Here is a 13,516-nt window from a genome sequence, read left to right on the forward strand (position 1 = left end):
CAGATTCCTCTCTAGTGTATATTGTAAGAAACTCTATGGCCGCGCAGATCTTCTCCCGCGACAGATGCCGCTAGCTTAGCCTAGACCACGTGCTTGGGACTTTATCTGGCCGCCCAAGGATGCGACGTTTACCCTCCCGTCTTGTTCTTGCTTCGTGGGTCTGCAGGTAATATAAATACGGAGTCAATGTAATAACAAAGGGTTTCTTGGGTAGGCTGGCGAACGCGCGTACCCGGTTGGTGTCCGCAAAAAGCGTCCACAGCAACCAATCCCTCGTCGCGCGCTTAATTCCCAATCGGCTGCGACGCGTCAGACAAAACAAGACATAAAGAAACACTTGGCGCTCCATAACATGCACAAGAAAAATAAAGCACAAAGAGAACCACGTCTATCAGGAATATCACCCGAAGTCTCGGTTGGCCTGCAGTTTCTGTAAAGAATCGCAGTGGCGTGGATAGCAATTGTGCAACTAGTGGCTGCAGTGAGTCCGATGTTGAGGTTGTAGGCTGCAGTCGACATCGGCAGAACACCCTTCGACGATCCCAGCCATAAGGAACCTATTCGAGCTCTTTTTGGGTGAGAATATGGTTAGCCATCTTCTGCGACTTTATTACTCAGTTCTTTCCGCAGTAATTATAAATGATTCTCTGGGCACTTCCGTTATGAGAAGAAATTGTTTCATGGCGTATTGCTCATTTAGGCTATACAATAGACTTTCTTTGCATGGTGTTCAGCGTTCGTTGCAGTGAGAGTCGACAGCTAGGGACATTCGCCGCATAGCGACGAGCTGCTGAGCGGAACACAGGGCAAAAACGACGCAGCAGGCGCGCCGGCTCATTTTCTAGTGCTCAACCACCTGCAAGTGTCACCAAAGTGTCGTCAACAATTTAGTTTTAGTCCGGAAGAATAAGTTGCTAACACCATATTGATTGTTCGTGTTACAGCTGCTTCTACTTACGGATTAAACACAACAGTAAAAGGCTGTCGTACACGGACAACGAAAAGCGTTAGTCCCTCACAAGCTACAAGCATGTGAGTATATGCCGACAACACCCGTTTCGGCTTGCTATCTTTGCATGCTGTTTAATTTTGCGCTCTATTGCAGCTGTATACTTGGCTTACTAGTCACTCTTGTCATTACTGGAACGACCTTGGACATACTGCTTGGAAAGTCCTCACGCTCAGAAGAAACGAGAGTACATGGTGAGCGATATTTTCAATTCACCCCCTTTCCTGAACATGGGCCCTTCTACACTCCCCGAGATACTTGCTCCACGAAATGCCATTCCGCATTATTCCCTCACAAACGCAAAGCACCTTTACAAGGTTTCTGCACTCTTAAAATACATGAATCGCCGACACGTGCTCCGTTTACTTCTGCCCTCGCTTATGTACGACAGACGCTCGAAAGCCGTGACAACTGTCTGAGACTCAATTTTCACAAAAAGGACAATGGCGGCCACTTACAGTACTCGAAACGTATTGCAGACGAATGATTCCTTTTGGTATTAGTATTAGTATCCAGCTACTTTATCGAGTGAAGCAACTGTGAACAACAGCATTTAATGTTGCTTTATTCTAAAACTTTGGCGCTTCACTCTCTAAACTGCAATTCCGTGCAGCGGGAGCGATGCTTCCATTTGACAATTTTTTTTATTGAAATGTACAGTGGAGGCACACCAGATAGTATTAAATATGTCAATACGGGCCAATTGGTATGCCATCATATGAATGAGGTTTAAGAGCTGAGAACGACTTAAAGAAAAATATATTTATAGGAGCACACCTATCCGATATATTTTTCCTGGAGTCGTCCCCGGCGCTTAAACCTAATTAATATGATGACACCATATATGTTGATCTAGGTAGATGGATAATATCGCCGAGAAATCGACGTACCCCTCGTGCGATTGGAATGTTTAAATAAGTAAGAGAACGGCAAAAACGCGAAGACAAGTATCTTGACCACTGGCTTTTCCGTGCAACTTGTACCGTAAGCGGTGTAAATCACACGATGAATATGCCAGCTATACGATTACATATATTTTAATTACTTTAAGTATAAATGTTTCAGTATTATGTTTAAGTGTCTACAAGCAAAAGACATGTGAAGGCATAATGACGCAGCCCTAGCAGGTGGTTATCCAGTGATATGGAGAGTCGACGCAGTGGCCTCGGGTTCAGTGAAACGCCTCATTTCTCAGATCTGCTTTGCCCCGGTATACGGCACTGCATGTATAACCGCATTTATTACGACACTACTACAGGCTTTCGCTGCAGTAGAAACATCTACCGGCAATCAATTTAGCAAAAGTCTGTTTGTTTCAAGAGAGAGAGAGAGAGAGAGAGAGAGAGAGAGAGAGAGAGAACGATCTTTAATAAAGTCTGGTTTCAAGTCGACCAACTATTCGTGCCCCATTGAAAGAAGTGAGCGATAGCAAGATTGGCGTCTGTTTTCTGCCTTTGCGATATTGGGTACGCGTGCGGCTAATTTAGTCACCGAAGGCGTCGGTGGTGGGAGTAACCGGAATAACCCCACTGAAGTGGGGCAATGAAGTGAATGAAAGGATCTCCACGGAGACCCCATTTCGTCTCCAACCCCGAAAGGATGTAAGCGTGAATGTGTGACGAGCGAACGGGAGTGTGCGCGAAGTACGCTGCAAGTTCTTTTCTAATTCTCATTTGTTTGTAACGGCGTCACCTAATCTGTGCCGGTCACGTAGTGCTATCACAAGTGAGGTCATTTGCAAAATGCGATAAGGGCCTCCAGGTGTCGCCATTTTCGTCTTCTTTCCAACTCATCTAGCTCAATTTTAGTGCACTTTGTGTAGATTATTACTGAGGCAATGCAACCTGAAAAATCAAGTAAAATAGCATGCTTTCTTCACGGCTCCTAAACATAATGGGGCCACAATAAGTAGCAGTAAACGTTTATTGGAGCAAAAGGAAAAGGGAAGTGGATAAGGAACCATCGAAACACTCAAGCCAAATTGCTTGAATCACCTTTTTTTTTTATTTCAAGGAATGCCAGTACAAATCCTGCTCGCCTTTTCTGCGAAAAGAAACGCCAAGCGCCTCATGTCAACTCACATCAGACCCGGAAACGAGTATCTGCAGTTCGTGAACGGAATGAAGACTCTGATGTGCTGCTGGGTTATTCTAGGCCACACGTACATCATCATGCAAATAGAGTATTACCGTAAGTTCAAACTTCTAATGTTGCAGTGTCGTTGGCTACTTTTTTTCAGCTAAGGCGGATAGTGAGGAAGGAAGAACATTCTAATGTCGACAGTGAAAACGTCTGAGATCTACGCGAACTCTCGTTACCATTGGTAATGGAAGTTGTGCTAAAACCATTTTACCAGCGAAAAACGGGCAGGGACCTAGAAAAAAGTAGACGGGACAATCGCTAGACTTGTCTAGCGATTGTACCGTGTGCTTCTTTTTAGGTCCCTGTCCGTTTTTCGCTGGTAAAATGGTGCTAACTCAACACCAACTAGCCCAACTTTCAGCCTTAAGTTGTACTAGAGCTCAACGCCATGGGCGGCCAGACGTTTGCGGCATTACGGTGTCCTTAAATAGATTTTCAACGACTTTAATACAATTGTGGAATCGTGATGCTCCGTTCTCAAGTACATCTGAACAAAGTGGTGGTTCTTCGCGAACGACTCAAAGTTTACTATAACGTTGAGAAGGTGGATACGTCTTTCCTGCCCTCGCTTCGAAATCCCGCCACCTATTGCTGAAATTATGCGACCTCGAGATTTTTTGTCGTCTCGAAGCATTCCTGCTACGGCCAGAGCTTGTCGTTCACTTCCGGTAACGCGCAAGCGTAGCCCTTGCATTGTCTAGTTTCCATGGACACCGACACTTACTGTTAATTAGCATTGCCCGCAGCATGCTTATAGGCTATCGTGTCCATCTATGCCAGTTTTTTTTTAATGTCTCAAAGTACATACTTTTTACGTCACGAGCGTGCTTTGAGGGCAGCCACTGTGTTCGGTGCTGGGATCAGCCCCTAGTTTGCATGCATAGAGCGGGAAGCGTAAGCATCGCATCGAACAGCGCGTATTTTGAAGACTTGCCTCCGCTGTGTAACTGTAATGTGCATAAAATGACTGAATTCCGCAAACAGATCTACAAAATCACGGAATGCTCGCCTTCGTTTTTACTCCTCGTGTCCGCAACATATTTGAGAAATTTGAATCGTTAGCACCTGATGCCTGATGCACGAATTGCTACAGCCACACGAGGAGGAACTGGAGATGGCACATGACCCGCGAAATTTAACCGGAGGATTCAACAAAGCATATGTTGCTTTCTGCTAACGTTAAAAAAATCTACCGCAATTGCTCGTACGCAAGCCGTGCCAGTGATGACCGGGACTCGCTTGCGCTGGCCTCTGTAATTTGGGCACTTCGTCGCCGGCGCAACAGATGGTGCCATCATCGAGAGGCGGTTTAGGGAAAACCCTGCGAAACGAGTGACGAGGTGCAAGCATAGTTGTTGTAGCATGACGTATACAAGATCAGGCCAGTCGTTGTCACAAACCAGAGTGCCCTAACTTCCACAGGTTTACAATTAATGTGCCAAGAGTTAAAGGAACAATCGTTTTTGGAAATGTGGTAACTGGGTTAATAGGGATGGCTTGAACGAAATCACTGCGAAAGGAGGTTACTCAAAGTGGCCTTTGCCGCGCCATAGTACGTGCTTCATGGCGTCGGCGGAGGGAGCTTCAGGACTAATTTAATAACCGACAAATAAATGTTGCGAAGTGTGCTTATTCAGGGTATTTATTTAAGGTCTAATTGGGTTGTAGACACAGTATATGTTTTAATAACGCTTTCACTAGACTCTCGAGAAGTTACACTTTTTCCCAAAATTGTCACAGAGCACTTTTTCTTCGTAGCTTTGGCTTAAATGGCAAAAAAAGTGTAAGAGTGCGGTTCAATGGACTTTACCAAGTCCCGCTGGTACATACGACCGAATCCACATTCCATTTCGGGCTATTCAGAACTCACCTGCAGCATAACAATAAAATCAAAAATAAATAATTAGCGGGACCTTCTGAAAGTGTTGTTCGTCAAAACATGGTCATCAGAAGCTGTAATAGACTAGGAAACCTGCAGTCATTATAGCTCAAAACATTGTTTCTATGTTAGTGCTAGCACTCGTAATAGATAATTGATTTTTCTTGCCGCCCGCTAAAACCAATTAAAATGACCGGAAACAAACAGAAAAGCATAGTTAGATATCCCGAAGATACGCCAAACGGTGCTTTGAATGCTTCGTTTGCAACTTGACCTTCCTTCCTTCGACCATACCTTAGCTCAGCTCAGCTTTACACCCACAAATCGCATTTCTTTGATTTTAATCCGTAAAGTTCTTTGCCGAGTTCCCCACAGACCCAACCACAGACCCAACCAGCCCTGCATTTGCACAAAATGCATAATTGGCGTAGTTGACGCATTCAGCCGTTATAATAGCGTAAATGGAGACAATTTGCCGAACAAAATTAAAAGGGCACGGAATCTAAAAATAGAGCAGTTACAAATATATAAAATAGAGCTCACGAAATGAAAAATGGGATCTTTTACACTTTTCCTAAAAACCAAGACGAAAATAAAAATGCCCGGAGGAGAATGACGAAAACGCGACTTAAAAATTCGTGAAAACGGACCACTATATAACGCCTCACATTCCCACAACAGTGTATTTTTGGCGGAGTTGATACATTTATATTAGCGCAAGTGGAAATGATTTGTCAAACAGAATTTAAAAAGAAGGAAGCTCACACTAACCCGTAGGAATTGAAGGTATCGAAGCTGTACGCAACCTTCAGGATGATCGCGAAGGTTTAAGCCCATGACTGCAGCCGATTTGCTTCTTCTTCGCTGCCGGAACGACCTTTACTCTATCATTGGTGCTATAAGTGTGAGCTTGTGAGCTTTAGTTTTTCGCAAGTGGTAACCATTGGCCATCACCCTGGAGGGCGTTCGCTATGACGTGTCTTTCTCGTTCCCAGGAAGTGTTTCCACGATTAGGGAGAATGCTGGAGTTTTTCTTTTTTTTTTTTTGCCAGTCTTGGCCAATCTCACTAAGTTTGCATGCTTGACTTGTCAAACGTGCGCAGTGGGCGCTGGGCGGTCGCCGCGAGGCACGCGCACACGAGCGCTCGGCATTTTATTTGTTTTTTTTAACTTCCGCGTGGTCGCCGCAATCTTGTCTAATCTCCCTAAGTGACTATGCATGGTTTGACAAGCGTAAGGGAGACTAGGCGGTCGTCGTGAGGCACGCACACCCGAGCTCTAGGGATCTTCATGATTTTGTTAACTGCCGGGCGGTCGTCGCGGGGTCCGCGCTCACGGTCACGCGCTCGGGAATTTTTTGGTATTTTTAACTGCGGACACGAAAAATTACGATTTTCTAAACAGCTTAGCTGTTAAAAACTAAAAGAATAAGAAAGTTAGAAAATGTTCTAACAGTGAACTTACAAAAAAAACAGTGCCCTTCCACTCAGTGATGAAGGATGACCAGCGGAGCTGGGCGCAGACACAGGAGTGCACGAAACAAACACGTAATAGAAACTGTGATGACAGAGTCGCCCTAGCGGGTAATTTTAGTACAGTGAACTCGTGTTAAGACGAACTCGGTTAAGACGATTTCTCACTTATGACGAACAACGTGGACCGTTTGTTTGGTTTTCCATAGAGCCAATGCAAAAAAATGCGCATAAGACGAACAGCCTTGCACGTCTTCTTCGATTAAGACGAACAACATCCGGGGTTACCACCACTGCTAACGATTCTGGGTAGCGAACATGGCAGTCTTGGCGGTGTGCGGCAGGGCCCTCACGCGACCAGACGGACAGAAAAGTAAAAGAAAACCACAGCGAGAAGCGAGTTCACGCCATGGAGCAAGGGGGAAGCGAGAAAAAAAGACACGCAGATGAAGCTACCACTTCACCCACCCTTCAACCCGTGGATCCAGCGGCAAAGCAAAGAAAAAAAGAGCAAGCCCAAGTTTTGTGGCCGCTCTGCTCTGGAGGAGAGAGGAGCTATACTAGGAGGATAAAAAAAGTAAAAGAAAAGCTTGGACAGAGGTTTTATATTCGCAAGATTAGCAACTCTCTTGACCAGGGCCATTTCTCAGCGGGAGCGTGTGAGTTGTTCGCTTCGCGAGTCGCACCGCGTCACCGCCGAGAAAGCGAGGAGTTCCCTGTCTGTCCCTGCTGCGTTGTCGCTTGAGGTAGCGGGGGTGTACGCTCTCCGGCACCGCTTGGACTGGACAAAACCTGGCAAGAGCACTTGAAGACAAGTTTTCTATCAAGTTGGGCACCAAAATAAATGATTTTTTGCCTTTTTTTTCCTGTATTGTAAGTCTAGTTCATTTACCGTCTTGAACCAAGATATTTTCCTGCACATGGGCGTGTTGCCGATTCTTTTCTTCGGAGGGCGACTAATAAGATGAACTTCTGATAAGACGAACAAACCATCATGGTGTGTTCGAGTTCATCTTAACGGGAGTTAACTGCATTTTGATAGTAGATCTGTTTAAGCGTTTAGTTCCGCCGTGGAGCGCTACCAGAAAACTCAGCCCAGCCGAGCGCACGTGAGCGTGCGCTTCGTGATGATCGCGCGTCGTCGTCCAGGCTTCGGCGTGGGCTTTCGCCACGGGAGTAGCTCGCAAGAAATACAAAAAGAAAATTACACCATCTTCCCGTGGGGAACCCTGATGAGGATGCGAAGCATCGTGGCGGTTCCGTGTGGTTCCATTGTGTTGCCGTTATGTTGAGTGATCTGGTTTTTACTAGCACCAGAGGGAATTCCGCGTCCGGGTCCACACCGGTGGCAAAGGCACGCAAGTGCTGTTGTGTTACGGTGAGTAGGCGGTGGATTTCAAGGCGCCGAAACTCGTCCATCATGTTCTTGTCGATGTTGTCTCTGTGGTAGAATCGGTAGTCTCCGTCAGCTTTGGTGAGGTAAAGGTTGTTGACATTGGTGCACCGGCTGAGAGCAATGTACACGCCCTCCTCTTCGCAGCTTTGTCTTCTCGTTCTTCTTCTTCTTCGGCGGTTCTCCTACGGGAAGATGACGACGGTGGTTGAACGCGAACCTATCTCGTGATGGATTCTTTGGTTGGCCAATCCGTAGGGGCATCCTGCCGCAATCAGCATCAGAGGCGCTGCGGACGGGGCTGGTTGAGCTGCAAGGCGCGTGGCGCTTCCCGCCACAGCTTTCCCACGGGAAATTCAGCACCCCCCCTCTAAAGTTTTCAGTTCGTCGTTTCCGTTGACGTTCAGCTTCGCGTGCCTTCGTTGTATCAGTAGCTTCATGACGTAGTTTGAATGAGTCAAGGACGTAAGGCGCGTTCGTAGCACTTGCTCCTGTCCCGGATTTGTAGCGTAGTGGGAAGAGCACCGCGTACCTCCCGTTGCGGCCAGAGAGTCGTGGGATCGAAACCAGGCGCCGCTAACTATTTCTTTTTTTTTATAGTGTAGTATCGCGGAGCTGTGGGTGTAACGAGAAGAGTTGCGCATGCGCAGTGAGCGTGTGGACGGCGCCGCCATCAACGACGCAGGACCAGGCGAGCCTAAGCAATGCTCCGCATTTAAAACAAACAAAACAACGGCGAACGTCTGTGCGCGGCTCCATATGGTAGCGCCATCTGGGAGGACTGACGGTAAGCAAAGGTGCAGAGCTTAAGGAAGCACTGGAAGTGCGTTTGAATACCTGCTCGTGTGACTTAATGGCAGACGTCACGAAAACACACGATTCGGCGGTAGAACCAAAATTTTAACCTAAATTGACTAATTTCTCAGTGAATACGGCCTCGTTTGCTACCGGACAAGCTCTGGTGGCACTATAAAACACGAAATCTTTCGAATAAAACAAACTTGTATTTTGTCTGCATGGCGCCTTTAAACCGTCGCGATGGTAAGTAGTGAAGGTTGCGTACAGCTTCGCTACCTTCAACTATCATGAGTTAGTGTGAGCTTCTTTCAGTTTTTTTTTTTTTTTTGAGATACCTAAATTAGATTGAGATTTCCAGAGCATTTACCAGAAAGTTGGCTTTTCCGCAAACTTAAATTCTGACACTCGGCTTCGGCTTCCCGCTCTGTACACTCGGGATTTGCGCGCCGTCGGCGCTGCCATTCTCTGGTGAGCTGCCGCTGCCGCTCGCGCCATGCGTCATCCATGGGGCGAAAGGATGCACACCAATGATATACCCTCTACCCCCCCGGCTGTCTGTCGTTTCTTTTTTTTTTTTTTTCATTTCTTCCGCGAAGACGTTTATTGTTTCTTCCGCGGAAACAAAAAAATATTATTAGAGTGAAAGCTCTACTATACGCTACATCTTTCTAGGTAATTCATCGCGTTGCAAATGACCTGCGCAAGCTAAGCCTTTCTTGTTGGTTCGCTCGTTCCAAGGATCGCCGCTGTTAACCATGCGACTAGGAGAGGGTTTTATGGTTGCTACGCCGGCTCTTGGTCCCTTACTCTCCCAATCGATTGGGAGCCCACTGGGTGGCCTCTTTATGCCAAGCTTCAGCGCAAGCGAAAAGAGGACTCCAAACATTCAGTAAATACAGCTAGACGACAGGCTGCGAAACCTAAAGCAAAGGCAAATTTTCGTTAAGCTTCGTGTGCATAGTCTTTGCTTTCGCCCGTTATAACTAGGTTTAGAAGTGTTAAGCATGAGCCATTTTTTACGCATATATCGTTAAAAGCAACGTGTCGCCGGAAATCTGGCGTCGTCGGCAGCGTTGCAAGCGTTAGCAAAAAATTATCCTGAGCGAATATCCCGCAGAGCCATTTTCGGCGCTCACTAAAACCACGGGATGGTAAGGCGCGGCCCCCTAACTGGCGTGCGAGCAAGAGAGGAAGGTGTTCATCGATCGTGGGCGCTGCTGGAGGCTGTGATGAAGTCAGAGCTTGGGTGTAATGCGCGTAGAGCGCGCTTGCTCTTGATGCACGTGTGATGGATACCAATCTGTATATTTGGGCCGGGTGCCCTACGTAGCTTTCCTCATCGCTAAGTACTGTTGTGGCAGCCACGTCAACTGGTGCTTGACGACGACGGAGGCCATGCAAGACGGACACAGAGAAGGCGAAGACCAGATGCGAACGGGCCTGACCAATAACGCTATCGGGTTCTACGCTTAAAGCCTGCGCTTAAGCATTCTCCACTGTTGAATACATGTCCTCATTTCACAGATTAGAACCTGTAATCTAAAAAGCACCTACACAAGTATTAAACGCGCTGCAACCTCACGCAGAAACCAGTGAAGCTATAATCCAGCAACCGACATTCAACGGACAAGAAGTGTCGTTAAATGTGGGGCATACACTGTGTAAAACTGTGCATGCCGCTTGCAGTGGGTTTATGGGAAGCTCGTTCTTCACGGCCGTAGGGACAAGGCGCTCGCTTCCAGTTTTTAGCGCTTTCAAATGTTTCAGTATATGCGCCATGATATGGGCGAGACGTGCAAGAGAGTCAATAAAGCAATGTGTTCTTATGTGAGATGTGGAACCTTGGTACAGCACTCTGCGTGGACATCTTTGAAGGGCCATACTGTAAAGTGAATAACCAAATTTCATTACACTGCTCTACCTGATTTTCAAGATACTACTCAAAACACAGTAAAAAAAAAGACAAACGTAGCATTCCTCACTTTAGGAGGAAAACGGTATTTACATTGACCAAGAGTCAATACAAGCCATACATGTCTTATCAAATGCGAGAATCGACCGTCGCCGTCCGTGTCAATACAAATGGTAGCAGAATGACTACCGCTGTGGAGAGAAGATAAAAAAAACACATTTAGGTTCGTGTGGGTCATGAGCCTGGGAAGCCTGAGCGAGAGCCGAGTGCGTTACACCTGCGCTAACTAGGCATCTTGCCAGCTGGTGGAACGAGAGCTAGCTTGGTGCGGGCCACGTGACAGGTGAACGTGACGGCATAGCAGCAGATCGGGTGCACGCCTGCCACAGAGACCTCTGATTCTGGTGGGGCTTTTCGCGTGAAGTGCGGTCAGTCCGCCTGCCCAAGTAATTCGGCTCAAGCAACGAAAAAAAAACGAAAACCAAGTTAAGACGAAAAGACGATGTAGCAGCAAAGTCTGATAATCAGTGGGCTTTCCCCTTCAAAGCACGTAAGCCGACTTCAGTGTCCCAAAAAAAATTTTGTTTCCATTACATCGAACAGTTCCTACGACTTGGCAGCAGTATACTCGGGAGCAAGTTCAGAACGGCCGTAGCTCATGTACGGTAACACTCCGCCGAAGCGACGGACCCGGATGTCAACGCGCGCCTGCGTTTTGAAAGGAGATTGTTTTGAATGCGCGATGTCGTCTGCTGTTTCTCACGTAGTTTGTTTGTCGTCGCTGCAGTAGTTTATAATGCAAACGTAAGTCAAGTTTGCAGTCAGTCTAAAGTTTGCCGTCTAAAATTAAGTTACTCCTTCTCTGACTGAGCTCAGCACTTCGGTTCCGACTGCTCCTGATGCTTTTTGTGTTACTTTTGCGGTTCTTCGTTGAGTATCTCCCTAAAATGGCGCCAGTGTGACCCTGAAGTGACCCTGCGTCGGACAGTACTCATCGGTTTAACTGGTGTGAGTACAGACTGTCTCCCTGACTGAAAGACCCGGACCGGCCCCAGCGTTCACCTAACCCTAGCCGCGAAGGTCGGGCGCTTGTCGCCTGACAGCTGCAACTGCTGCTGTGGCACCGACTACTCGCCTTCCCACCATCTCAACTCCAGCCCCTGCACCACGGCAAGCTATGGACGCCGCTGAAAATCCCTCAGAAGATTCCGCCGGGAACCAAACCATGGAATGCGACTGCTCACTGCCGGATGCCGCATCCGCCGCAGATGTGCCGCCTGCTCCTCACCCTTGTGCCGCGTTGACCACACACCAAAGCGCGAGTGGCAAGACTTATTCTGCAACTGGGCAAAACATGGTCACTGCTGAAAACTCATCAGGTGATCCTGGCGGAAACCAAGCCATGGAATACGACTACAACAGCGGCCGTACCATCGCCCCGGCAGGACCGTGGATAAAGATCCTTCGGGCCCGCAAACAAGCAAGCACTCAAGTAAGACACGCTGAAATTTCTAAACAACGCGCCTCAAGCCCCACTCAACTTGGCCGTTCGTCGCCAGCCAAAGGACCAATGCCTAACAAGATCACTCAACCCTTTTAGGGGCTCGTAAAGACATCAACAGCTAACCAATCACGCCGACACACCCTACCTAACCTTCCTGACAACGAATACAAAATTATCTACCGTCCACGCACGGGGCTTTGCCTGTCAAAATGGTCGGACAAAATAATCACGCAAGGATTTGCCACAGCTGGGAACGTACCATTAAGAGATTTCTACAGCCAAGTAACCATACAAACACAGTGGGATCAAAACTTGATCGTCGCAAGTACCGCAAGCGAGGACCTGGCGGTCAACCCAACAACATTGACTGCTCAATTAAATGTTTATTCCTCCTCCTCCTCCTTCTCTGACTGCTTACCCTGTAAAGGCGCGGGAATGCAAACACGAACCAATCATCTCGAATACAATGTTGTCTCATTTGGTGGTTACGGTGAGATCTAGCGTTGACGCCAAATATTACTCTTTCAGATTCACTCCGACGACTGACACAAATCATGGAGCAGCTGCATTTCCAAGTAGTGATGAGTGCTCCTCTAAGTGTATCAACCTTCTTTTTCATGAGGCAAGTAGGCTCGTCATCCTATCATCGTTTATTATCGGTGAAGGCGTAGTCTCAGCCCAGTTACCCCGGTTGTAAACGGTGCTTGTCTGCTCTTTGTCGTCTTCCAATACTATCCGGAGCAGTGGGTTTCTACTTGCGTACATCATGCAAGCCAAGCGGCAATTAGCCCGCCGACAAAATCCCATTGCCGTGTATTTAATGGGAACCTTCCGTAGATATGTGAGGTAAGTGCAAAGAATCCTTGCGTTTAATTTTGTAGGCGTTTGCTAACGATGACGCTGACTGCTAGCCGGTAATTGAGTACTCTTTAATAAATCTGCTTAATTGTTGTTCGCCCCTCCTAAAATATTTGAAAATATGTGTGTTTAATTCTGTTCAACGTTGCCAGAATTACTTTATTTTCGTAACAAACGCAAGCAAGCACACAACGCTACGATAAATCGTGACGGACTGCGCAAAATTTCCGGTAATGTTACGAAAGTCAGCGCGTATCCACCCACCCATGTCGGTGTGCAGGTTTTAGTCTCGTTGGCAGTTGGAGAGTGCACTGTCCAGTGTAGTATTTTGGGGGCGTCCGGCAATATCCAGGTTGGTCCAAGTTTGCTGTAATAATTCCAAACAGGAATTTACTTGGCTAGGAAAACAATTTAAACAAATCGCTTATTACTCAGCTGTACAACTAAATCAATACAAGTTAGATTTTTCTTAATTTAACTATCCATCAGTATTAAAATTGGTTCTTATTGAAACACAGGGTTTTAATACACAGCTGCAATAACTGAGCA

At 47.0% G+C, this 13,516-nt stretch overlaps 1 protein-coding gene across 1 annotated transcript in view; it reads left to right on the plus strand.

The window, feature by feature from the left end:
• Positions 1-13,516, plus strand: part of LOC144143417 (nose resistant to fluoxetine protein 6-like) — a 67,529-nt gene that overhangs the window by 23,125 nt on the left and 30,888 nt on the right. Inside the window, exons 4-8 of the mRNA XM_077675176.1 lie at positions 945-1,032; positions 1,106-1,203; positions 3,023-3,199; positions 12,638-12,731; positions 12,854-12,955. Of these exons, the coding sequence (XP_077531302.1) occupies positions 945-1,032; positions 1,106-1,203; positions 3,023-3,199; positions 12,638-12,731; positions 12,854-12,955 (559 nt within the window). The remainder of the gene's footprint in view (positions 1-944; positions 1,033-1,105; positions 1,204-3,022; positions 3,200-12,637; positions 12,732-12,853; positions 12,956-13,516) is intronic.

The sequence above is a fragment of the Haemaphysalis longicornis genome, unplaced genomic scaffold (assembly GCF_048455015.1).
Source record: "Haemaphysalis longicornis isolate Haplotype H1 unplaced genomic scaffold, Haemaphysalis longicornis Haplotype H1 scaffold_1, whole genome shotgun sequence".
Classification (NCBI taxonomy): Eukaryota; Metazoa; Arthropoda; class Arachnida; order Ixodida; family Ixodidae; genus Haemaphysalis; species Haemaphysalis longicornis.